General features: G+C 54.2%; 1 protein-coding gene across 1 annotated transcript; it reads right to left on the bottom strand.

The window, feature by feature from the left end:
- Nucleotides 1-8152: 8152 nt before the first annotated feature.
- Nucleotides 8153-25159, bottom strand: gdi1 (GDP dissociation inhibitor 1). Its single transcript, XM_004919645.4, has 11 exons — nt 25021-25159; nt 15123-15230; nt 14683-14782; nt 14330-14464; nt 13656-13854; nt 13363-13494; nt 12159-12258; nt 10688-10859; nt 10328-10472; nt 9928-9982; nt 8153-9826 (listed from the first exon to the last, which is right to left on the bottom strand). The coding sequence occupies exons 1-11, from the start codon at nt 25063-25065 to the stop codon at nt 9674-9676; spliced, it is 1344 nt and encodes a 447-aa protein (XP_004919702.1). The 5' UTR covers nt 25066-25159; the 3' UTR covers nt 8153-9673.
- Between the last annotated feature and the right edge of the window lie 987 nt (nt 25160-26146).

The following is a 26146-nucleotide window of genomic DNA, read 5'->3' as shown; positions in this document are numbered from 1 at the left end:
GTTTCCGCTCGGTATCAGCAACAGGTGTCAGTTGAGTAAATGGTATTTCCGCTTTGTCTGATTCGGCTTTATCTCCCCCAACAGGGATTTGGTGCGGGTGTGTCCCTCTGACCTGTGCCCCCCCACTCAGTCAGTGCCCCCCCCCCGGCAGTGCCCCCCACTCAGTCAGTGACCCCCCCACTCAGTCAGTGCCCCCCCCCACTCAGTCAGTGCCCCCCCCACTCAGTCAGTGCCCCCCCCCCCGGCAGTGCCCCCCCACTCAGTCAGTGACCCCCCCCCGGCAGTGCCCCCCCACTCAGTCAGTGCCCCCCCCCCGGCAGTGCCCCCCCACTCAGTCAGTGACCCCCCCACTCAGTCAGTGCCCCCCCCCACTCAGTCAGTGCCCCCCCCACTCAGTCAGTGCCCCCCCCACTCAGTCAGTGACCCCCCCACTCAGTCAGTGACCCCCCCCACTCAGTCAGTGACCCCCCCACTCAGTCAGTGACCCCCCCCACTCAGTCAGTGCCCCCCCCACTCAGTCAGTGACCCCCCCCACTCAGTCAGTGACCCCCCCCACTCAGTCAGTGCCCCCCCACTCAGTCAGTGACCCCCCCCACTCAGTCAGTGCCCCCCCCACTCAGTCAGTGCCCCCCCACTCAGTCAGTGCCCCCCCCCACTCAGTCAGTGCCCCCCCCACTCAGTCAGTGCCCCCCCCCACTCAGTCAGTGCCCCCCCCACTCAGTCAGTGCCCCCCCCACTCAGTCAGTGACCCCCCCCACTCAGTCAGTGACCCCCCCCACTCAGTCAGTGCCCCCCCCACTCAGTCAGTGACCCCCCCCACTCAGTCAGTGACCCCCCCCACTCAGTCAGTGCCCCCCCACTCAGTCAGTGCCCCCCCCACTCAGTCAGTGCCCCCCCCACTCAGTCAGTGCCCCCCCACTCGGTCAGTGCCCCCCCCACTCAGTCAGTGCCCCCCCCACTCAGTCAGTGCCCCCCCACTCAGTCAGTGCCCCCCCCCACTCAGTCAGTGCCCCCCCCACTCAGTCAGTGCCCCCCCCACTCAGTCAGTGACCCCCCCACTCAGTCAGTGACCCCCCCACTCAGTCAGTGACCCCCCCCACTCAGTCAGTGACCCCCCCACTCAGTCAGTGACCCCCCCCACTCAGTCAGTGACCCCCCCCACTCAGTCAGTGCCCCCCCACTCAGTCAGTGCCCCCCCACTCAGTCAGTGCCCCCCCCACTCAGTCAGTGCCCCCCCCACTCAGTCAGTGACCCCCCCACTCAGTCAGTGACCCCCCCACTCAGTCAGTGCCCCCCCACTCAGTCAGTGCCCCCCCCCACTCAGTCAGTGCCCCCCCCACTCAGTCAGTGCCCCCCCCACTCAGTGACCCCCCCACTCAGTCAGTGCCCCCCCACTCAGTCAGTGCCCCCCCCCACTCAGTCAGTGCCCCCCCCACTCAGTCAGTGCCCCCCCCACTCAGTCAGTGACCCCCCCACTCAGTCAGTGCCCCCCCCACTCAGTCAGTGCCCCCCCCACTCAGTCAGTGACCCCCCCACTCAGTCAGTGACCCCCCCCACTCAGTCAGTGCCCCCCCCCACTCAGTCAGTGCCCCCCCCACTCAGTCAGTGACCCCCCCACTCAGTCAGTGACCCCCCAACTCGAGCAGTGACCCCCTCCACTCAGTGACCCCCCCGGCAGTGACCCCCCCCACTCAGTCAGTGACCCCCCACCCACTCGGGCAGTGACCCCCCCCCACTCGGGCAGTGCCCCCCCCACTCAGTCAGTGCCCCCCCACTCAGTCAGTGACCCCCCCACTGAGGCAGTGACCCCCCACTCAGTCAGTGACCCCCCCAACTCGAGCAGTGACCCCTCCACTCAGTCAGTGACCCCCCCGGCAGTGACCCCCCCACTTGGTCAGTGACCCCCCCCCCACTCAGTCAGTGACCCCCCCCCACTCGAGCAGTGCCCCCCCACTCGAGTAGTGACCCCCCCCACTCAGTCAGTGACCCCCCCCACTCAGTCAGTGACCCCCCACTCAGTCAGTGACCCCCCCCCACTCGAGCAGTGACCCCCCCACTCGGGCAGTGACCCCCCCACTCGGTCAGTGACCCCCCCACTCGGACAGTGACCCCCCCCACTCGGTCAGTGACCCCCCCCCACTCGGTCAGTGACCCCCCCCCCCACTCGGTCAGTGACCCCCCCCACTCGGGCAGTGACCCCCCCACTCGGTCAGTGACACCCCCCCACTCGGTCAGTGACCCCCCCCACTCGGTCAGTGACCCCCCACTGAGGCAATGACCCCCCCACTCAGTCAGTGACCCCCCCAACTCGGGCAGTGACCCCCCCACTCAGTCAGTGACCCCCCCCACTCAGTCAGTGACCCCCCCAACTCGGGCAGTGACCCCCCCACTCAGTCAGTGACCCCCCCAACTCGGGCAGTGACCCCCCCACTGAGGCAGTGACCCCCCCACTCAGTCAGTGACCCCCCCACTGAGGCAGTGACCCCCCCACTCAGTCAGTGACCCCCCCACTGAGGCAGTGACCCCCCCACTCAGTCAGTGACCCCCACTCAATCAGTGACCCCCCCACTCGGTCAGTGACCCCCCCACTCGGTCAGTGACCCCCCACTGAGGCAATGACCCCCCCACTCAGTCAGTGACCCCCCCAACTCGGGCAGTGACCCCCCCACTCAGTCAGTGACCCCCCCCACTCAGTCAGTGACCCCCCCAACTCGGGCAGTGACCCCCCCACTCAGTCAGTGACCCCCCCCACTCAGTCAGTGACCCCCCCAACTCGGGCAGTGACCCCCCCACTCAGTCAGTGACCCCCCCAACTCGGGCAGTGACCCCCCCACTCAGTCAGTGACCCCCCCAACTCGGACAGTGACCCCCCCACTCAGTCAGTGACCCCCCCACTGAGGCAGTGACCCCCATCTGAAGGCTGTAAGGAGTTAGAATAGTGTTTCTCAGCCTTCCTAGTGCGGCGACCCTTTCATACAGAATTGTCCCTAAAGCCCCCCATACACGGGCAGACGTCGCCAAGCTAACGGATCTTTACCCGATCCCCACCTGCGCGTGGCCGATATCGGGGAACCTGTAGGCGAATTCGATTGTTTGGCCCTGGGGCCAAAGGATTGAATTCTAACAGCGGCAATGGGGCAGTCGGTTCGGGGACCGCATCAACGAGCCAATGGGATCCCCGATCCGACTAGATTTTCTAACCTGCCCGATCAATATCTGCCCAATTTCAGGCCAGATATCGGTCACCCAGGCCCTTCGGTTCTGCCCCTACACGGGGCAATAAGCTGCCGAGTCTGCCCAAGGGACCCATATCAGCAGCTACAGTCGGCCCGTGTATGGGGAGCTTAAGACCATGGGGAATAGGGGCCCCGACCCGCTGAGTTAGAAGATAGAAATAAAAAAAGAACCAAACTATAAGAAATAAACATAAAACACAGTGAGGGCTGATTGCTTTTACCCATGAACCCCCTGTCCAATCAGGGCACTGAGTTAACCCCTTAATGTTCTGCCAGTAACAGAAGGGAAACAAAGTGCCTCCCTCAGGGTCCTGGTGACTGTCAGTTTCCTTGATAAAATCATTGCGATGAAACCTGCGCCGGCCGTGGGATTAGAGGGCGGGGCTTGCACAATTGCACTAGTGCCGCCCCTACTTCCTGGTTACTGTAACCCTGGGAACGATGTTGCAGGGCTACTAGCAGATTCACTATGGGTCCCAGGCCATTAGGTTGCCAAGGGGAGGAGCTGAGTTCCCATAAGGGAGAGTGACTTATTCTTAGTCGGGGGCTTCGCTCCCTCTGCCCAATCAGCTTCTCTCCCTCTGCCCAATCAGCTTCGCTCCCTCTGCCCAATCAGCTTCGCTCCCTCTGCCCAATCAGCTTCGCTCCCTCTGCCCAATCAGCTTCTCTCCCTCTGCCCAATCAGCTTTGCTTCCTTTGCCCCAGCCAATAGGCCACCAGCTGGAGCCTTACCCAGGCAATTAATGGCATTGCACCCGCACACTGTGTGTTTGATTTGTGCCCCCTGGGTGGGTGTCAGAGACCCCAGGCCAAGACTGACACAGACCCCCCCCCCAGCTGCAAGGGGAAGGGGGCCCTACCCGCCCAGGCTGTTAGTTGGCGGAAGCCTTGGGCACATAAACATCGGAGCCGGTGCCTTCGGGTTGGACTCGCTGGCTATGATTCAATATCATCTGACTAATTGCCCTGGTGCCCAGAGGATTAGCCCCTGTACCCCCGGCAGGAACAAGCAGGGGCAGCTGGTAGGTACAGGGCTTACCTGGGCAGGAACTATGGCCGGGCAGAAGAGGCACAAGCGTGGGGGTGTAGGGGGCACCTACCTCTTCTGATTACCTACCCCTAGTTCCAACCCTCCCATCCCCTTCTGCCCTCCCCATTATAAAAGAAGCATTAATAGAAATAGTGCTGCTGCCTGTAAGGAACTGGGCCAGAGAGGGCAAAGGGGGGATGGGGGGTGTAGGGCAGAAGTAGGATGGGGTGTGTAGGGCAGAAGTAGGATAGGGGGGTGTAGAGCAGAAGTAGGATGGGGGGTGTAGGGCAGAAGTAGGATGGGGGGTGTAGGGCAGAAGTAGGATAGGGGGGTGTAGGGCAGAAGTAGGATGGGGGGTGTAGGGCAGAAGTAGGATAGGGGGGTGTAGGGCAGAAGTAGGATGGGGGGTGTAGGGCAGAAGTAGGATGGGGGGTGTAGGGCAGAAGTAGGATAGGGGGTGTAGGGCAGAAGTAGGATGGGGGGGTGTAGGGCAGAAGTAGGATGGGGGGTGTAGGGCAGAAGTAGGATAGGGGGGTGTAGGGCAGAAGTAGGATGGGGGGTGTAGGGCAGAAGTAGGATAGGGGGGTGTAGGGCAGAAGTAGGATGGGGGGTGTAGGGCAGAAGTAGGATGGGGGGTGTAGGGCAGAAGTAGGATGGGGGGGGTGTAGGGCAGAAGTAGGATGGGGGGGTGTAGGGCAGAAGTAGGATGGGGGGGTATAGGGCAGAAGTAGGATGGGGGGTATAGGGCAGAAGTAGGATGGGGGGTATAGGGCAGAAGTAGGATGGGGGGGTGTAGGGCAGAAGTAGGATGGGGGGGTGTAGGGCAGAAGTAGGATGGGGGGTGTAGGGCAGAAGTAGGATGAGGGTGTAGGGCAGAAGTAGGATGGGGGGTGTAGGGCAGAAGTAGGATGGGGGGTGTAGGGCAGAAGTAGGATGGGGGGTGTAGGGCAGAAGTAGGATGGGGGGTGTAGGGCAGAAGTAGGATGGGGGGTGTAGGGCAGAAGTAGGATGGGGGGTGTAGGGCAGAAGTAGGATGGGGGGGTGTAGGGCAGAAGTACGATGGGGGGTGTAGGGCAGAAGTAGGATGGGGGTGTAGGGCAGAAGTAATATGGGGGTGTAGGGCAGAAGTAGGATGGGGGTGTAGGGCAGAAGTAGGATGGGGGTGTAGGGCAGAAGTAGGATGGGGGGGTGTAGAGCAGAAGTAGGATGGGGGTGTAGGGCAGAAGTAGGATGGGGGTGTAGGGCAGAAGTAGGATGGGGGTGTAGGGCAGAAGTAGGATGGGGGGTGTAGGTCAGAAGTAGGATGGGGGTGTAGGGCAGAAGTAGGATGGGGGTGTAGGTCAGAAGTAGAATGGGGGGTGTAGAGCAGAAGTAGGATGGGGGGGTGTAGGGCAGAAGTAGGATGGGGGTGTAGGGCAGAAGTAGGATGGGGGGGTGTAGGGCAGAAGTAGGATGGGGGTGTAGAGCAGAAGTAGGATGGGGGGGTGTAGGGCAGAAGTAGGATGGGGGTGTAGGGCAGAAGTAGGATGGGGGGGTGTAGGGCAGAAGTAGGATGGGGGGTGTAGGGCAGAAGTAGGATGGGGGGGTGTAGAGCAGAAGTAGGATGGGGGGGTGTAGGGCAGAAGTAGGATGGGGGGTGTAGGGCAGAAGTAGGATGGGGGTGTAGGGCAGAAGTAGGATGGGGGGTGTAGGGCAGAAGTAGGATGGGGGTGTAGGGCAGAAGTAGGATGGGGGTGTAGGGCAGAAGTAGGATGGGGGTGTAGGGCAGAAGTAGGATGGGGAGTGTAGGGCATAAGTAGGATGGGGGGTGTAGGGCAGAAGTAGGATGGGGGGGTGTAGGGCAGAAGTAGGATGGGGGGTGTAGGGCAGAAGTAGGATGGGGGGTGTAGGGCAGAAGTAGGATGGGGGGTGTAGGGCAGAAGTAGGATGGGGGTGTAGGGCAGAAGTAGGATGGGGGGTGTAGGGCAGAAGTAGGATGGGGGTGTAGGGCATAAGTAGGATGGGGGGTGTAGGGCATAAGTAGGATGGGGGGTGTAGGGCAGAAGTAGGATGGGGGGTGTAGGGCAGAAGTAGGATGGGGGGTGTAGGGCAGAAGTAGGATGGGGGTGTAGGGCAGAAGTAGGATGGGGGGTGTAGGGCAGAAGTAGGATGGGGGTGTAGGGCAGAAGTAATATGGGGGGTATAGGGCAGAAGTAGGATGGGGGGGTGTAGGGCAGAAGTAGGATGGGGGTGTAGGGCAGAAGTAATATGGGGGGTATAGGGCAGAAGTAGGATGGGGGGTGTAGGGCAGAAGTAGGATGGGGGGTGTAGGGCAGAAGTAGGATGGGGGTGTAGGGCAGAAGTAGGATGGGGGTGTAGGGCAGAAGTAATATGGGGGGTGTAGGGCAGAAGTAATATGGGGGGTGTAGGGCAGTATTACAATGGGGGGGTACTTAAATCTATGTGTGCATAAGGTGTCACTCTGTACATTTCTTTGCCTTTATTGCCCCAAGCTGATCACATGACAGTACTGGGACAATACTTAGTGTTTGGAGACCTGGATGTGCGTCCTGCTGCTCTCAGCGCCGGGTAAACACTGCTGTTTGCTCTCCTCCCCCTGCGGCTCCCACACGTTCTACTCTCCCACTCCAGCCGGTTCTGCCCACGGCCCAGTACAGCACTCCCTTCCCACAGTGCAACCCAAACTGCACATCATGTGATTATTGTCTTACCCTAAAATCCAATGGTGCACCCCTGCTTTAGGTACCTAGAGAGCCAGCTCCTCATCCACACCTTGCACCCTGCCCCTGAACAGCACCGGTACCACGGACTCACACCTACACCTCCCCACTGTCTGAGCAGCGGCTGTTCATACAAAGGACAGACCCACTCATTCTGCCCCTGAACAGCACCGGTACCACAGACTCACACCTACACCTCCCCACTGTCTGAGCAGCGGCTGTTCATACAAAGGACAGACCCACTCATTCTGCCCCTGAACAGCACCGGTACCACGGACTCACACCTACACCTCCCCACTGTCTGAGCAGCGGCTGTTCATACAAAGGACAGACCCACTCATTCTGCCCCTGAACAGGACCGGTACCACGGACTCACACCTACACCTCCCCACTGTCTGAGCAGCGGCTGTTCATACAAAGGACAGTCCCACTCATTCTGCCCCTGAACAGGACCGGTACCACGGACTCACACCTACACCTCCCCACTGTCTGAGCAGCGGCTGTTCATACAAAGGACAGACCCACTCATTCTGCCCCTGAACAGCACCGGTACCACGGACTCACACCCACACCTCCCCACTGTCTGAGCAGCGGCTGTTCATACAAAGGACAGACCCACTCATTCTGCCCCTGAACAGCACCGGTACCACGGACTCACACCTACACCTCCCCACTGTCTGAGCAGCGGCTGTTCATACAAAGGACAGACCCACTCATTCTGCCCCTGAACAGGACCGGTACCACGGACTCACACCTACACCTCCCCACTGTCTGAGCAGCGGCTGTTCATACAAAGGACAGACCCACTCATTCTGCCCCTGAACAGCACCGGTACCACGGACTCACACCTACACCTCCCCACTGTCTGAGCAGCGGCTGTTCATACAAAGGACAGACCCACTCATTCTGCCCCTGAACAGCACCGGTACCACGGACTCACACCTACACCTCCCCACTGTCTGAGCAGCGGCTGTTCATACAAAGGACAGACCCACTCATTCTGCCCCTGAACAGGACCGGTACCACGGACTCACACCTACACCTCCCCACTGTCTGAGCAGCGGCTGTTCATACAAAGGACAGACCCACTCATTCTGCCACATATCAGGACCGGTACCACGGACTCTCACACGTTATGGGACAGATGTACAGAGAATGACATGACACAGAGTTTCCATTTTGTAATATGTTGTGATTCAGCCAAATACAGGAATGAAGGTGAAACTGTGAGACCCTCGGGGGGGGGGACAATGCAGAGAGCGGAATATTATCAGAGAGGAAAGAACCAGAACACAGAAAGTTCTAGAGAATGCAAACTGGGCTACAATGTCTGATACTCTGTTCCTCCATTCCTGGGTTCCATGTAACCGGCTTTCCCATTTCACCATTTCTATCTCTCTAATAAATTAACTTAATAAATTACTAACAGGGAAAAGGGATCTCAGTTTAACTTTTTAAGTCACGATTAACAACAAAAAGGGTTAATATGAGATAGTGTTCTCTGCCAGTCTGTGGGCATTGGGCACAGAGCTGGCATACAGGAATCAGGGGCCTACCTGACTCATTATTATATAGTGTTCTCTGCCAGTCTGTGGGCATGGGACAAACAGCTGGCATACAGGAATGAGGGGCCTACCTGACTCATTATTATATAGTGTTCTCTGCCAGTCTGTGGGAATGGGACAAACAGCTGGCATACAGGAATGAGGGGCCTACCTGACTCATTATTATATAGTGTTCTCTGCCAGTCTGTGGGCATGGGACAAACAGCTGGCATACAGGAATGAGGGGCCTACCTGACTCATTATTATATAGTGTTCTCTGCCAGTCTGTGGGCATGGGACAAACAGCTGGCATACAGGAATGAGGGGCCTACCTGACTCATTATTATATAGTGTTCTCTGCCAGTCTGTGGGCATGGGACAAACAGCTGGCATACAGGAATGAGGGGCCTACCTGACTCATTATTATATAGTGTTCTCTGCCAGTCTGTGGGCATGGGACAAACAGCTGGCATACAGGAATGAGGGGCCTACCTGACTCATTATTATATAGTGTTCTCTGCCAGTCTGTGGGCATGGGACAAACAGCTGGCATACAGGAATGAGGGGCCTACCTGACTCATTATTATATAGTGTTCTCTGCCAGTCTGTGGGCATGGGACAAACAGCTGGCATATGGGAATGAGGGGCCTACCTGACTCATTATTATATATAGCTTTCTCTGCCAGTCTGTGGGCACAGGGCAAAGAAGATGCTGAGGAATGGGCTCGGGGCACAGGCATGGGTGAGAGTAAGCAGCTTCATTTCTCAGACACATCTTTTTGCGATGCCAGTGCTACAGAGTGCCAGCATTAGGGTTGTGCCAACATCAGGGCTCATAGCAAGGAGCAAGAGGCTTAAGAAGTTAAACTGGGGGTTATGATGACAAAAACAATATGGAAGCTTTCTCTTTCCCTTATAATTGCCCTTGCCCACTCCTACCAGCTGGTGTTTTCTTTATCCTCTGCCCCCCAAAAATGAATTCTTCCTTTCCAGCGCCCCCCCAGCCCAAAGTACATGCCTTCTGCCATTCACCCCATTTCTCCTACTAGCAGAGTTCTCTTGTACCAAACCCCCCCAAACAATCCCCTGTACTGTACCCCCGTCTGTCTCGTCCCCCCAACTGATTGACCCCCCTTCATCTCCTCACTGCTCATCCTCCCCAAAAACATCATTCTGTTTGCGTTTCATGTTCTCAAAGTCAAAGTCTGTGCCCGTCATCCTCTTGTAGATGTCCTTGATGTCATTGCACGTGGTCTCAAAGTGTGTGGTGGCATCATAGGAGCGGGAGCAGAAAACCTACGAGGGAGAGGAAATAGTTAACGTTCCTTCTGCATAGTAACTGGACCTGCTCTGTCAGTACAAAGAGCTGAGCCCAATCCCAGATCCCAAACACTTACTTGGCTTTCTGTCCCATCCTCAATGGATTCAAACAGATCACTAATAGCCACAAACCTGTAATAGGAAACATTGCATGAAATCTCCGGATCTGAGGCCCAGAGGCCAGTTCTGTTAGCGCGATCCATTCATTCACCCTGGGCACAGCACCAATAGCAGCTAAAGTCCCACCCCGAGACCCTGAACAGGTTAATCAGTGTATTGCCCGAAGCTCTCTAATGTCCATTTCATGTGACCAATCCGCGCACTGAGATCCCACACCCCACATGGTACCCCCAAAGGTGTGTCTATTAAACACAAAGGTGTACCCCGCTATTCACGTTATTCTATGCTTCCTACTTGCCAACTGTCCCGCTGTGTGTGCGTATGGCTATATGGACACACAAGGGGTTAAGCACTCACTTCTGATCGATGGGCTCCAAGAGTTCCAGCGCCGGTTCAATCTCTTTCTCCGGCTCCGCCGTCTCCACCGTGGTGCTGACAATTGCAATGTACTTGCCCTGAGCCGCCACGTTGTGTGCGTAGGAGATCATGCACACGTAAATATCTGCAAGGCGAGGGTTAAACATTCACCTGAGCCCCTCACTCTTCCCATGCCCCCCATGCTCGGAAGCCCACAGTGTGCCAACCCAACTCCCCCTCTCATCCCTTCCCCACAGGCACCTTGGCACCCAGACCCAGCGCTCCAGGACAGCTTCATTCTGATTTGCCAGTCTCCCCCAGTCATGTGACTCCATATTACTCCTTAACCCTTTGTCTCACCTGATTTTCTGTTGACCTGGTTCTGGGGGATGATAATTTGGCAGGAATTAGCATCATTCGTATTCTTAATGGGATGGTTCAAGACGCAGATGACGCGGATAACCTGTCCCGCCTTGCGCACCCGATCAGCAACGTAACTGGGGTCACAGATCAGCTGCTTGCACCGCGCCACCTACAGGCACAACAACTCATAAAGATGGCTTCCTCCAATTGTCAGGCTTAGCTGTGCTGGGAACAGACAGTATGGCATGGGTAATGTAGGGCAAGACGGGGACTGATGGAGACAGTAGGGCAAGATGGAGACAGTAGGGCAAGATGGGGACAGTAGGGCAAGATGGAGACAGTAGGGCAAGATGGGGACAGTAGGGCAAGATGGGGACAGTAGGGCAAGATGGGGACAGTAGGGCAAGATGGGGACAGTAGGGCAAGATGGAGACAGTAAGGCAAGATGGAGACAGTAGGGCAAGATGGGGACAGTAAGGCAAGATGGAGACAGTAAGGCAAGATGGAGACAGTAGGGCAAGATGGAGACAGTAGGGCAAGATGGGGACAGTAGGGCAAGATGGAGACAGTAGGGCAAGATGGGGACAGTAGGACAAGATGGGGACAGTAGGACAAGATGGGGACTGTAGGACAAGATGGGGACAGTAGGACAAGATGGGGACAGAAGGACAAGATGGGGACAGAAGGACAAGATGGGGACAGTAGGGCAAGATGGGGACAGTAGGGCAAGATGGAGACAGTAGGGCAAGATGGGTACAGTAGGACAAGATGGGGACAGTAGGACAAGATGGGGACAGTAGGACAAGATGGGGACAGTAGAGCAAGATGGAGACAGCAGGGCAAGATGGAGACAGTAGGGCAAGATGGAGACAGTAGGGCAAGATGGAGAGAGTAAGGCAAGATGGAGACAGCAGGGCAAGATGGAGACAGTAGGGCAAGATGGAGAGAGTAAGGCAAGATTGAGAGAGCAGGGCAAAATGGAGAGAGTAAGGCAAGATTGAGAGAGCAGGGCAAGATGGGGACAGTAGGGCAAGATGGGGACAGTAGGGCAAGATGGGGACAGTAGGGCAAGATGGAGACAGATGCAAAATAAAGACAGTAGGACAAGATGGAGACAGTATGGCAAGATGGAACACAACAGTACAAGATGGAGACAGCTGGGCAAGATGGAGAGAAGATGTAGACAAGTGAGCCAATATGGCACAGACACAGATGACACAGATAGCAGGACAAGATGGAAACAGGATGCAGACATTAGAGGAAGGTGGTGACGGCACTGCAAGATGGCAACAAGGGCAAGACAGATACTTTGAGGCAAAAGCAATGCAGCAGGGCAAGACAATGGCAGTAGAGCTAGATGTGACAGTGAGAAGCCATGGGGACCTGAACCCACTAACAGCCTTGACTGCAACCCTTCTAACAACCCCACTGAAATTCTGACTTACTGAAAATGCCCCTAAAACCTTACCTCTCCCTCTGATTTAACGCCAACCACTCGGCCTTTCTCCATTACAATCTCATCCACGGATTTGTTCAGCATGTAGGTTCCTCCATATATTGCACTTAGCCTACGGCAGAAACACATCAGCCGGGGTATTAGGGTTAGAGTGTACTCTCTGTAATGTACTACTTACCCGTATTGGTCACATGTATGTGTGTAACCCTAACATGTTTCCTTAGATACATGTTTCCTTAGATGTACAGTAATGAACAATAATAAATACAAATAAAAACAAATGCAGTTACATTAGAGATCAAAGAGACAAGAAGATGGAGATCCCTACCCCATAGAGCTAACGATCTAAGTGAACTGCTGCAGGTTACGGTGGGTAAACAGCTATATAAGTTCCAGTTCCCAGATTAGGGGCTGTGCAAGTGCCCCAAGAGGGGGTCTGTGAGTTTCGTTCTGAGGGGGGATTCTCACCGGGAGAATTCAGGGTGCCATTCCCAATGTAAGGGGTAGCAAGGCACAAAGCGTTAAAATGGCAGTAGTAATGGGGTTACAACCAAGCAGCTGCTCTGAGAGGAGCGAAGGAATCGGCCAGGAACGTATAGAGACACAAGAGATGGGGTGAGGGGCAGAGGAGTGGGGGGGAAGGTTATGGGAAGCCATGATAAGGGGAGGGGCCTGTACGCTCTTGGATGAGAGGGGGAGGAGTGTATGGAGACACAAGAGATGGAGTGAGGGGCAGAGGGATGGATATGAGCAGGCCTGGATTTGTGGAGAGGCCATAAAGGCCGAGGACTAGGGCGGCAAGTTCTCTCTATGGAGACACAAGAGATGGAGTGAGGGGCAGAGGGGTGGATATGAGCAGGCCTGGATTTGTGGAGAGGCCATAAAGGCCGAGGACTAGGGTGGCAAGTTCTCTCTATGGAGACACAAGAGATGGAGTGAGGGGCAGAGGGGTGGATATGAGCAGGCCTGGATTTGTGGAGAGGCCATAAAGGCCGAGGACTAGGGCGGCAAGTTCTCTCTATGGAGACACAAGAGATGGAGTGAGGGGCAGAGGGATGGATATGAGCAGGCCTGGATTTGTGGAGAGGCCATAAAGGCCGAGGCCTAGGGCGGCAAGTTCTCTCTATGGAGGCACAAGAGATGGAGTGAGGGGCCGAGGGGTGGATATGAGCACTAGGAGACACTAATGACACTAGGAGAATAAATATATACATACCTGGCAAAGCCCTGTGGCAGCTCCCCCAGCCCATACAAAGGGTACAAGTAGGGACTCTTGCCATATCTTGCCAAAGACTCGCTGTAAAGCTTAATGCGATTGATAGTTTCTAGGCAGGGTTGGTCCAAATAGCTGAAAATGGGAAGAAAAGAGCCTCTATCAGTTTGTATCTAGTCACAGTGTGGACATGACTGCTCATTGGATAGAATGACATGGAATTCTGCAGTGAGATGGAATAACCCCAGCTTATGCCCAAACCCTACAGAATGCCCCATCATCCTGCCCCAGCGTACTCATCGGTTCGGTACAGCGCCAGAGCGTGCCCAGTAAAGTCAATGACATCCTGTCCCAAATCAAACTTCTTGTATACGTCACGCATGGTTGTGTCCTTTGGATCCACCCCTTCAAACGTTTTGGGATCATTCTCATCGAAATTGGCTACAAATACCAGGAATTTACGGAACCGGCGCTTCTCAAACATCCCCATGAGATCTGGGTTGAAGTTACAGAAAAGAATAAAGTTAAGAAAACAGGACCAGCTCATATGATAATGGCACCATATCTAATTATTGTCTTGGCCCAGCCATCACTGGCACCCTGGGACCTGACCCTGTCCATCAGCCCTAAACATTTTCTAGACCCATCTTGGAACCCTAGGAACCTGCCTTATCCACCCCAGCATCACATCTAATGAGTTTCCACCATCATAGAACCCTAAGAACCCACTTGTGCCCAATTTTTTAGCAGCAGAGCTATTCATCTTCCAGGCCCAGTCATTACAGTGGAATCAGAAGAACCTGAACTTCTTCAACTGGCCATGCCACCATCTTGGAATCCCAGGAACCTGCCTCTGTCCAAACCATCTCAGCAGCAGTCCTAATCATCTTCTCTAGACCCACCTTGGAACCCTTTGGAACCTGCCCATGCCCAACCCAGCACCAGTTGTCCAGAACCCCAGGGCACTTACTGGATGCCAGCGCTTCTGTCTCAGTAGATGGCACCTTGTAGATCTTTCCACCTTTATATACAAAGCTTCCTTCTATAACCTTAAAGTCCAGGTAACGGGTAACTTCTGTGTAAAGCAGCATCTTCACAAGCTGACCTTAAATAGAGAGAGGGGTCCCCTAAATCCACTGTGCAGAAATGAAAGATTCAAACCTGCCATATAATAATCTCTAAGGTGCAAAATGATTGGGACCCCCAAAGCAGAACTGTTGGTAGATCCACAGGATTTCACTTTACTGCCAAGCTGTATAGAAGGGTGCCCCCACACACCGACATTCACAATGCAATCCCCCCACCCTCTGCATGTGAGCTTACCATTAGCCATGAGGAATTTAGGGATTAAATCCACGTTCCAGTCTCGTCCCCTTCCCATGCTCTCTGGGGGGCCATCAGCCATATCGAATCGTTTATAGAGCTGTTAATGGAAAAGCCAGAAAAAAGGAGAAGTGCGTGTGTGTGTGCGTGTGTGGGGGGGGGGGGGTAGTGGAGTTGCTTGTGGACAGTGCTGGACTTAATCAGTATCAATCAACAGTATGGTAGGAACATGTCATGAATAATAATGAAAGCTACAGAGAAGTGCGGTCCCTACTGGTGGGGTAAGGGTGCTGATGGGTACATAATGGGTGTAGGGCACTGGGCAGCAACTTGCTGGATAATGTGCCAAGGAGATAGAGAAAAGATTGTGGGTACAGCGGTTACTATTGCAGCTATAGAAAGTATTTCCTCCTTGGGGGGTGATATGGGGTAGAATATACCTCTTCCAGGGGAGTGATGGATGAACTCTCTCCTCCATAGTATGGGTTCCGGTCCATATGAAGAACCTTCTTTCCATTCACTGACATGATCCCGGACAGGATGCATTCCTAGAAAAACGATGGCAGCTGATAATTAGCCTATGCCTTCTATACTCCCCCATACTGTCTTCTATACTTCCCCCATACTGCCTTCTATAGTCCCCCATACTGCCTTCTATACTCCCTCCATACTGTCTTCTATACTCACCCATACTCTTCTATACTCCCCCCCCATACTGTCTTCTATACTCCCCCCATACTGCCTTATATACTCCCCCATACTGTCTTCTATACTCCCCCATACTGTCTTCTATACTCACCCATACTGTCTTCTATACTCCCCCATACTGTCTTCTATACTCCCCCATACTGCCTTCTATACTCCCCCATACTGTCTTCTATACTCACCCATACTGTCTTCTATACTCCCCCATACTGTCTTCTATACTCACCCATACTGTCTTCTATACTCCCCCCATACTGTCTTCTATACTCACCCATACTGCCTTCTATACTTCCCCATACTGCCTTCTATACTTTCCCATACTGCCTTCTATACTTCCCCATACTGCCTTCGATACTCCCCCCATACTGCCTTCTATACTTCCCCATACTGTCTTCTATACTTCCCCCATACTGTCTTCTATACTCACCCATACTGTCTTCTATACTCCCCCATACTGTCTTCTATACTCCCCCATACTGTCTTCTATACTCACCCATACTGTCTTCTATACTCCCCCCATACTGTCTTCTATACTCACCCATACTGCCTTCTATACTTCCCCATACTGCCTTCTATACTTTCCCATACTGCCTTCTATACTTCCCCATACTGCCTTCGATACTCCCCCCATACTGCCTTCTATACTTCCCCATACTGTCTTCTATACTTCCCCCATACTGTCTTCTATACTCACCCATACTGTCTTCTATACTCCCCCATACTGTCTTCTATACTCCCCCATACTGTCTTCTATACTCCCCCATACTGTCTTCTATACTTCCCCATACTGCCTTCGATACTCCCCCCATACTGCCTTCTATACTTCCCCATACTGTCTTCTATACTCACCCATACTGCCTTCTATACTTCCCCATACTGCCTTCTATACTTTCCCATACTGCCTTCTATACTTCCCCATACTGCCTTCGATACTCCCCCCATACTGCCTTCTATACTTCCCCATACTGTCTTCTATACTCACCCATACTGCCTTCTATACTTTCCCATACTGCCTTCTATACTTCCCCATACTGCCTTCGATACTCCCCCCATACTGCCTTCGATACTCCCCCCATACTGCCTTCTATACTCACCCATACTGTCTTCTATACTTCCCCATACTGTCTTCTATACTTCCCCATACTGCCTTCTATACTTCCCCATACTGCCTTCTATACTTCCCCATACTGCCTTCTATACTTCCCCATACTGCCTTCTATACTTCCCCATACTGTCTTCTATACTTCCCCATACTGCCTTCTATACTTCCCCATACTGCCTTCTATACTTCCCCATACTGTCTTCTATACTTCCCCATACTGCCTTCTATACTTCCCCATACTGCCTTCTATACTTCCCCATACTGCCTTCTATACTTCCCCATACTGCCTTCTATACTTCCCCATACTGCCTTCTATACTCCCCCCATACTGCCTTCGATACTCCCCCCATACTGCCTTCTATACTCCCCCATACTGTCTTCTATACTCACCCATACTGCCTTCTATACTTCCCCATACTGCCTTCTATACTTCCCCATACTGCCTTCTATACTTCCCCATACTGCCTTCGATACTCCCCCCATACTGCCTTCAATACTCCCCCCATACTGTCTTCTATACTCACCCATACTGCCTTCTATACTTCCCCATACTGCCTTCTATACTTCCCCATACTGCCTTCGATACTCCCCCCATACTGCCTTCTATACTCCCCCCATACTGTCTTCTATACTCACCCATACTGTCTTCTATACTCCCCCATACTGCCTTCTATACTCCCCCATACTGTCTTCTATACTCCCCCATACCGCCTTCTATACTCCCCCCATACTGTCTTCTATACTCCCCCATACTGTCTTCTATACTCCCCCATACTGTCTTCTATACTCCCCCATACTGCCTTCTATACTCCCCCATACTGTCTTCTATACTCCCCCATACCGCCTTCTATACTCCCCCATACTGTCTTCTATACTCCCCCATACTGTCTTCTATACTCCCCCATACCGCCTTCTATACTCCCCCATACTGTCTTCTATACTCACCCATACTGTCTTCTATACTCCCCCATACTGCCTTCTATACTCCCCCATACTGTCTTCTATACTCCCCCATACCGCCTTCTATACTCCCCCATACTGTCTTCTATACTCCCCCATACTGTCTTCTATACTCCCCCATACTGCCTTCTATACTTCCCCATACTGCCTTCGATACTCCCCCATACTGCCTTCTATACTCCCCCCATACTGCCTTCTATACTCCCCCTTACTGCCTTCTATACTCCCCCCATACTGCTTTCTATACTCCCCCCATACCGCCTTCTATACTCCCCCCATACCGCCATCTATACTCCCCCATACCGCCTTCTATACTCCCCCCATACTGCCTTCTATACTCCCCCCATACTGCCTTCTATACTTCCCCATACTGCCTTCTATACCCCCCATACTGTATTCTATACTCCCCCCATACTATCTTCTATACTCACCCATGCCACCTTCTATACTCCCCCCATACCGCTATACCCCCCATACTGTCTTCTATACTCCCCCCATACTGTCTTCTATACTCCCCCCATACTGTCTTCTATACTCCCCCCATACTGCCTCCTAGACTACCCCCATACTGCCTTCTATACTCCCCCCATACTGCCTCCTAGACTCCCCCCATACTGCCTTCTATACTCCCCATACGGTCTTCTATACTCACCCATACCGCCTTCTATACTCCCCATACTGTCTTCTATACCCCCCCATACCGCCTTCTATACCCTCCATACTGTCTTCTATACTCCCCCCATACTGCCTTCTATACACCACCCATACTACCTTCTATACTCCACCCATACTGCCTTCTATACTCCACCCATACCGCCTTCTATACTCCCCCCATACTGCCTTCTATACTCCCTGCCATCCTGCCTGACCCTGTTATAGTTCTGAAATATAGTTCTCCCACAGTTTTATGGTATCTCTCTGTACAGGCTATGGGCAAACTTAGGGGGCTGTTCCTGCTGAATTGTGCTTAGTACAGGGGAATCCCTATGTGCCATAGTTTTATGGTATCTCTCTGTACAGGCTATGGGCAAACTTAGGGGGCTGTTCCTGCTGAATTGTGCTTAGTACAGGGGAATCCCTATGTGCCATAGTTTTATGGTATCTCTCTGTACAGGCTATGGGCAAACTTAGGGGGCTGTTCCTGCTGAATTGTGCTTAGTACAGGGGAATTCCTAAGTGCCCCCATAGTTTTATGGTATCTCTCTGTACAGGCTATGAGCAAACTTAGGGGGCTGTTCCTGCTGAATTGTGCTTAGTACAGGGGAATCCCTATGTGCCATAGTTTTATGGTATCTCTCTGTACAGGCTATGGGCAAACTTAGGCGGCTGTTCCTGCTGAATTGTGCTTAGTACAGGGGAATCCCTATGTGCCCCCATAGTTTTATGGTATCTCTCTGTACAGGCTATGGAGCAAACTTAGGGGCTGTTCCTGCTGAATTGTGCTTAGTACAGGGGAATCCCTATGCTGCCATAGTTTTATGGTATATCTCTGTACAGGCTATGGGCAAACTTAGGGGGCTGTTCCTGCTGAATTGTGCTTAGTACAGGGGAATCCCTATGTGCCATAGTTTTATGGTATCTCTCTGTACAGACTATGGGCAAACTTAGGGGGCTGTTCCTGCTGAATTGTGCTTAGTACAGGGGAATCCCTATGTGCCATAGTTTTATGGTATCTCTCTGTACAGGCTATGAGCAAACTTAGGGGGCTGTTCCTGCTGAATTGTGCTTAGTACAGGGGAATCCCTATGTGCCATAGTTTTATGGTATCTCTCTGTACAGGCTATGAGCAAACTTAGGGGGCTGTTCCTGCTGAATTGTGCTTAGTACAGGGGAATACCTATGTGCCATAGATTGATGGTATCTCTCTGTAAGGCTATGGACCCCCAGACTACAATGTTTCCATATGAGAACAACCCATCCCACTATATGTATCCTTCCTCTTCCCACAGTGTTGGGGTGCACAGAGAAATAGAGTGCAAGCCCTAGAGCCCCATTTATTTAAGCAGTGCACAAGTTTTCAGGGCTTTTACCGCTCTTCGGTGAAACAATATAAACACTAAAACCAAATGTCTCACCAAGGCCGGAGACCCCCAACACTGGCACAATAAAAAGAGCTGGCCAATGGCATGCATCAGAATATCTAGAATACTGCCAACAAACCTTCCCTGGGGTTCCTTCATACAGACACAGGAGCCCCCACCCAAGACCAGGTCCAGCAGCTAAGCTGGCACTCTCATAAAAACACCCTGTAACCTGTCCATATAGACCCAGGTACCATCACCCACCTTGGGTGGTCCATATAAATCCATAGCTAAGCTGGCACTCTCATAAGAACACCCTGTAACCTGTCCATATAGACCCAGGTACCATCACCCACCTTGGGTGGTCCATATAAATCCATAGCTAAGCTGGCACTCTCATAAGAACACCGTGTAACCTGTCCATATAGACCCAGGTACCATCACCCACCTTGGGTGGTCCATATAAATCCATAGCTAAGCCGGCACTCTCATAAGAACACAGTGTAACCTGTCCATATAGACCCAGGTACCATCACCCACCTTGGGTGGTCCATATAACTCCATAGCTAAGCTGGCACTCTCATAAGAACACCGTGAAACCTGTCCATATAGACCCAGGTACCATCACCCACCTTGGGTGGTCCATATAAATCCATAGCTAAGCTGGCACCAGAGAGTGGCACGGCCCTGTATTCATGTAATTTCCCCCCAGTACATGTCAGTGCCCCCAGCCTGTACCAGCGAGTGGCACGGCCCTGTATTCATGTTATTTCACCCCAGTACATGTCGGTGCCCCCAGCCTGTACCAGAGAGTGGCACGGCCCTGTATTCCTGTTATTTCCCCCCAGTACATGTCGGTGCCCCCAGCCTGTACCAGAGAGTGGCACGGCCCTGTATTCATGTTATTTCCCCCCAGTACATGTCAGTGCCCCCAGCCTGTACCAGAGAGTGGCACGGCCCTGTATTCCTGTTATTTCCCCCCAGTACATGTCAGTGCCCCCAGCCTGTACCAGAGAGTGGCACGGCCCTGTATTCCTGTTATTTCCCCCCAGTACATGTCAGTGCCCCCAGCCTGTACCAGAGAGTGGCACGGCCCTGTATTCCTGTTATTTCCCCCCAGTACATGTCGGTGCCCCCAGCCTGTACCAGAGAGTGGCACGGCCCTGTATTCCTGTTATTTCCCCCCAGTACATGTCGGTGCCCCCAGCCTGTACCAGAGAGTGGCACGGCCCTGTATTCCTGTTATTTCTCCCCAGTACATGTCGGTGCCCCCAGCCTGTACCAGAGAGTGGCACGGCCCTGTATTCCTGTTATTTCCCCCCAGTACATGTCAGTGCCCCCAGCCTGTACCAGAGAGTGGCACGGCCCTGTATTCATGTAATTTCCCCCCAGTACATGTCAGTGCCCCCAGCCTGTACCAGAGAGTGGCACGGCCCTGTATTCATGTTATTTCCCCCAGTACATGTCAGTGCCCCCAGCCTGTACCAGAGAGTGGCACGGCCCTGTATTCCTGTTATTTCCCCCCAGTACATGTCAGTGCCCCCAGCCTGTACCAGAGAGTTGGCACGGCCCTGTATTCCTGTTATTTCCCCCCAGTACATGTCAGTGCCCCCAGCCTGTACCAGAGAGTGGCACGGCCCTGTATTCCTGTTATTTCCCCCCAGTACATGTCAGTGCCCCCAGCCTGTACCAGAGAGTGGCACGGCCCTGTATTCATGTTATTTCCCCCCAGTACATGTCAGTGCCCCCAGCCTGTACCAGAGAGTGGCACGGCCCTGTATTCATGTTATTTCCCCCAGTACATGTCAGTGCCCCCAGCCTGTACCAGCGAGTGGCACGGCCCTGTATTCCTGTTATTTCCCCCAGTACATGTCAGTGCCCCCAGCCTGTACCAGAGAGTGGCACGGCCCTGTATTCCTGTTATTTCCCCCAGTACATGTCAGTGCCCCCAGCCTGTACCAGAGAGTGGCACGGCCCTGTATTCATGTTATTTCCCCCCAGTACATGTCAGTGCCCCCAGCCTGTACCAGAGAGTGGCACGGCCCTGTATTCATGTTATTTCCCCCCAGTACATGTCAGTGCCCCCAGCCTGTACCAGAGAGTGGCACGGCCCTGTATTCATGTAATTTCCCCCCAGTACATGTCAGTGCCCCCAGCCTGTACCAGAGAGTGGCACGGCCCTGTATTCCTGTTATTTCCCCCCAGTACATGTCAGTGCCCCCAGCCTGTACCAGAGAGTGGCACGGCCCTGTATTCCTGTTATTTCCCCCCAGTACATGTCAGTGCCCCCAGCCTGTACCAGAGAGTGGCACGGCCCTGTATTCCTGTTATTTCCCCCCAGTACATGTCAGTGCCCCCAGCCTGTACCAGAGAGTGGCACGGCCCTGTATTCCTGTTATTTCCCCCCAGTACATGTCAGTGCCCCCAGCCTGTACCAGAGAGTGGCACGGCCCTGTATTCCTGTTATTTCCCCCCAGTACATGTCAGTGCCCCCAGCCTGTACCAGAGAGTGGCACGGCCCTGTATTCCTGTTATTTCCCCCCAGTACATGTCAGTGCCCCCAGCCTGTACCAGCGAGTGGCACGGCCCTGTATTCCTGTTATTTCCCCCCAGTACATGTCGGTGCCCCCAGCCTGTACCAGAGAGTGGCACGGCCCTGTATTCATGTTATTTCCCCCCAGTACATGTCGGTGCCCCCAGCCTGTACCAGAGAGTGGCACGGCCCTGTATTCATGTTATTTCCCCCCAGTACATGTCGGTGCCCCCAGCCTGTACCAGCGAGTGGCACGGCCCTGTATTCCTGTTATTTTCCCCCCAGTACATGTCAGTGCCCCCAGCCTGTACCAGAGAGTGGCACGGCCCTGTATTCCTGTTATTTCCCCCCAGTACATGTCAGTGCCCCCAGCCTGTACCAGAGTGTGGCACGGCCCTGTATTCCTGTTATTTCCCCCAGTACATGTCAGTGCCCCCAGCCTGTACCAGAGAGTGGCACGGCCCTGTATTCCTGTTATTTCCCCCCAGTACATGTCAGTGCCCCCAGCCTGTACCAGAGAGTGGCACGGCCCTGTATTCCTGTTATTTCCCCCCAGTACATGTCAGTGCCCCCAGCCTGTACCAGAGAGTGGCACGGCCCTGTATTCCTGTTATTTCCCCCCAGTACATGTCAGTGCCCCCAGCCTGTACCAGAGAGTGGCACGGCCCTGTATTCCTGTTATTTCCCCCCAGTACATGTCAGTGCCCCCAGCCTGTACCAGCGAGTGGCACGGCCCTGTATTCCTGTTATTTCCCCCCAGTACATGTCAGTGCCCCCAGCCTGTACCAGAGAGTGGCACGGCCCTGTATTCATGTTATTTCCCCCCAGTACATGTCGGTGCCCCCAGCCTGTACCAGAGAGTGGCACGGCCCTGTATTCATGTTATTTCCCCCAGTACATGTCGGTGCCCCCAGCCTGTACCAGCGAGTGGCACGGCCCTGTATTCATGTTATTTCCCCCCAGTACATGTCAGTGCCCCCAGCCTGTACCAGCGAGTGGCACGGCCCTGTATTCCTGTTATTTCTCCCCAGTACATGTCAGTGCCCCCAGCCTGTACCAGAGAGTGGCACGGCCCTGTATTCCTGTTATTTCCCCCCAGTACATGTCAGTGCCCCCAGCCTGTACCAGAGAGTGGCACGGCCCTGTATTCCTGTTATTTCCCCCAGTACATGTCAGTGCCCCCAGCCTGTACCAGCGAGTGGCACGGCCCTGTATTCATGTTATTTCCCCCCAGTACATGTCAGTGCCCCCAGCCTGTACCAGCGAGTGGCACGGCCCTGTATTCATGTTATTTCCCCCCAGTACATGTCGGTGCCCCCAGCCTGTACCAGAGAGTGGCACGGCCCTGTATTCCTGTTATTTCTCCCCAGTACATGTCAGTGCCCCCAGCCTGTACCAGCGAGTGGCACGGCCCTGTATTCATGTTATTTCCCCCCAGTACATGTCAGTTCCCCCAGCCTGTACCAGAGAGTGGCACGGCCCTGTATTCCTGTTATTTCTCCCCAGTACATGTCAGTGCCCCCAGCCTGTACCAGAGAGTGGCACGGCCCTGTATTCCTGTTATTTCCCCCCAGTACATGTCAGTGCCCCCAGCCTGTACCAGAGAGTGGCACGGCCCTGTATTCCTGTTATTTCCCCCCAGTACATGTCAGTGCCCCCAGCCTGTACCAGAGAGTGGCACGGCCCTGTATTCATGTTATTTCCCCCCAGTACATGTCAGTGCCCCCAGCCTGTACCAGAGAGTGGCACGGCCCTGTATTCATGTTATTTCCCCCAGTACATGTCAGTGCCCCCAGCCTGTACCAGAGAGTGGCACGGCCCTGTATTCCTGTTATTTCCCCCCAGTACATGTCAGTGCCCCCAGCCTGTACCAGCGAGTGGCACGGCCCTGTATTCATGTTATTTCCCCCCAGTACATGTCGGTGCCCCCAGCCTGTACCAGAGAGTGGCACGGCCCTGTATTCATGTTATTTCCCCCCAGTACATGTCAGTGCCCCCAGCCTGTACCAGCGAGTGGCACGGCCCTGTATTCATGTTATTTCCCCCCAGTACATGTCGGTGCCCCCAGCCTGTACCAGAGAGTGGCACGGCCCTGTATTCCTGTTATTTCCCCCCAGTACATGTCGGTGCCCCCAGCCTGTACCAGAGAGTGGCACGGCCCTGTATTCATGTTATTTCCCCCCAGTACATGTCGGTGCCCCCAGCCTGTACCAGAGAGTGGCACGGCCCTGTATTCATGTTATTTCCCCCCAGTACATGTCAGTGCCCCCAGCCTGTACCAGAGAGTGGGCACAGCCCTGTATTCATGTTATTTCCCCCAGTACATGTCAGTGCCCCCAGCCTGTACCAGCGAGTGGCACGGCCCTGTATTCCTGTTATTTCCCCCCAGTACATGTCGGTGCCCCCAGCCTGTACCAGAGAGTGGCACGGCCCTGTATTCATGTTATTTCCCCCCCAGTACATGTCAGTGCCCCCAGCCTGTACCAGAGAGTGGCACGGCCCTGTATTCCTGTTATTTCCCCCCAGTACATGTCGGTGCCCCCAGCCTGTACCAGAGAGTGGCACGGCCCTGTATTCCTGTTATTTCCCCCAGTACGTGTCAGTGCCCCCAGCCTGTACCAGAGAGTGGCACGGCCCTGTATTCATGTTATTTCCCCCCAGTACATGTCAGTGCCCCCAGCCTGTACCAGAGAGTGGCACGGCCCTGTATTCATGTTATTTCCCCCCAGTACGTGTCAGTGCCCCCAGCCTGTACCAGAGAGTGGCACGGCCCTGTATTCATGTTATTTCCCCCCAGTACATGTCAGTGCCCCCATACATCCCATCAATGCCCCCAGCTGACAGTGAGGGGCCCTGCCCCCATACCCATAGGGCATTACTAGGCCTATAACAGTAATTGCCCCAGGCACTACCCACTCCAGCCCGTGTAACTGCCCCCTGAAGCCTTTCCTGGGGCCCCAGAATAAAAGAGCGAGTAGGACCCCCCAGTACCCAGCCAGGCCCCCATGGCCACTCACCGTCAGGCCGGTACCCAACACGATCACATCGTACTCCTCATCCATCGCGCCGTGAGGGGAGAGTGCGGAGCTGGAAGCTGAGCTGGACCAAAGATGGAGGAACAGCTTCACCGCCCTGTCTCCTTCCGCGCCAGCAAATAGTTCCTTCCTCTAACCCCACCCCCTGCCCCACCCTACGGCCCCCAACAGCCAGTATCGCTAGTACCGAGCTGCACTGCCGGGCACCGTCTCACTTAGTCCCTAACAGCCCCCCATGCGGGGCCCACAGACACCACAGAGGGACAATAAGGAAGAGGGCGTGTGACCTTAGTTATGCGGCTGTGAAAATAGATCCTTCCGCGTCTGCATCTTCCCAGCAAGGGATACTGGGGGGGCTAAAGATGGGAGGGTGGGGCACTGGCTGTTATCTGTGTAATAGCCCCTCTCTCATTGGGTGTCCTGCCTGTTATCTGCCCAATTACCCCTCTCTCATTGGGTGTCCTGCCTGTTATCTGCCCAATTACCCCTCTCTCATTGGGAGTCCTGCCTGTTATCTGCCCAATTACCCCTCTCTCATTGGGTGTCCTGTCTGTTATCTGCCCAATTACCCCTCTCTCATTGGGAGTCCTGTCTGTTATCTGCCCAATTACCCCCCTCTCATTGGGAGTCCTGCCTGTTATCTGCCCAATTACCCCTCTCTCATTGGGAGTCCTGCCTGTTATCTGCCCAATTACCCCCCTTTCATTGGGAGTCCTGCCTGTTATCTGCCCAATTACCCCTCTCTCATTGGGTGTCCTGCCTGTTATCTGCTCAATTACCCCTCTCTCATTGGGAGTCCTGCCTGTTATCTGCCCAATTACCCCTCTCTCATTGGGTGTCCTGCCTGTTATCTGCCCAATTACCCCTCTCTCATTGGGAGTCCTGCCTGTTATCTGCCCAATTACCCCTCTCTCATTGGGTGTCCTGTCTGTTATCTGCCCAATTACCCCTCTCTCATTGGGAGTCCTGTCTGTTATCTGCCCAATTACCCCCCTTTCATTGGGAGTCCTGCCTGTTATCTGCCCAATTACCCCTCTCTCATTGGGAGTCCTGCCTGTTATCTGCCCAATTACCCCTCTCTCATTGGGAGTCCTGCCTGTTATCTACC

Source organism: Xenopus tropicalis, chromosome 8 (assembly GCF_000004195.4).
Source record: "Xenopus tropicalis strain Nigerian chromosome 8, UCB_Xtro_10.0, whole genome shotgun sequence".
Taxonomy (NCBI): Eukaryota; Metazoa; Chordata; class Amphibia; order Anura; family Pipidae; genus Xenopus; species Xenopus tropicalis.
Note: the sequence above shows the minus strand (reverse complement) of the source record. Positions and strands in the feature narration are given on the sequence as shown.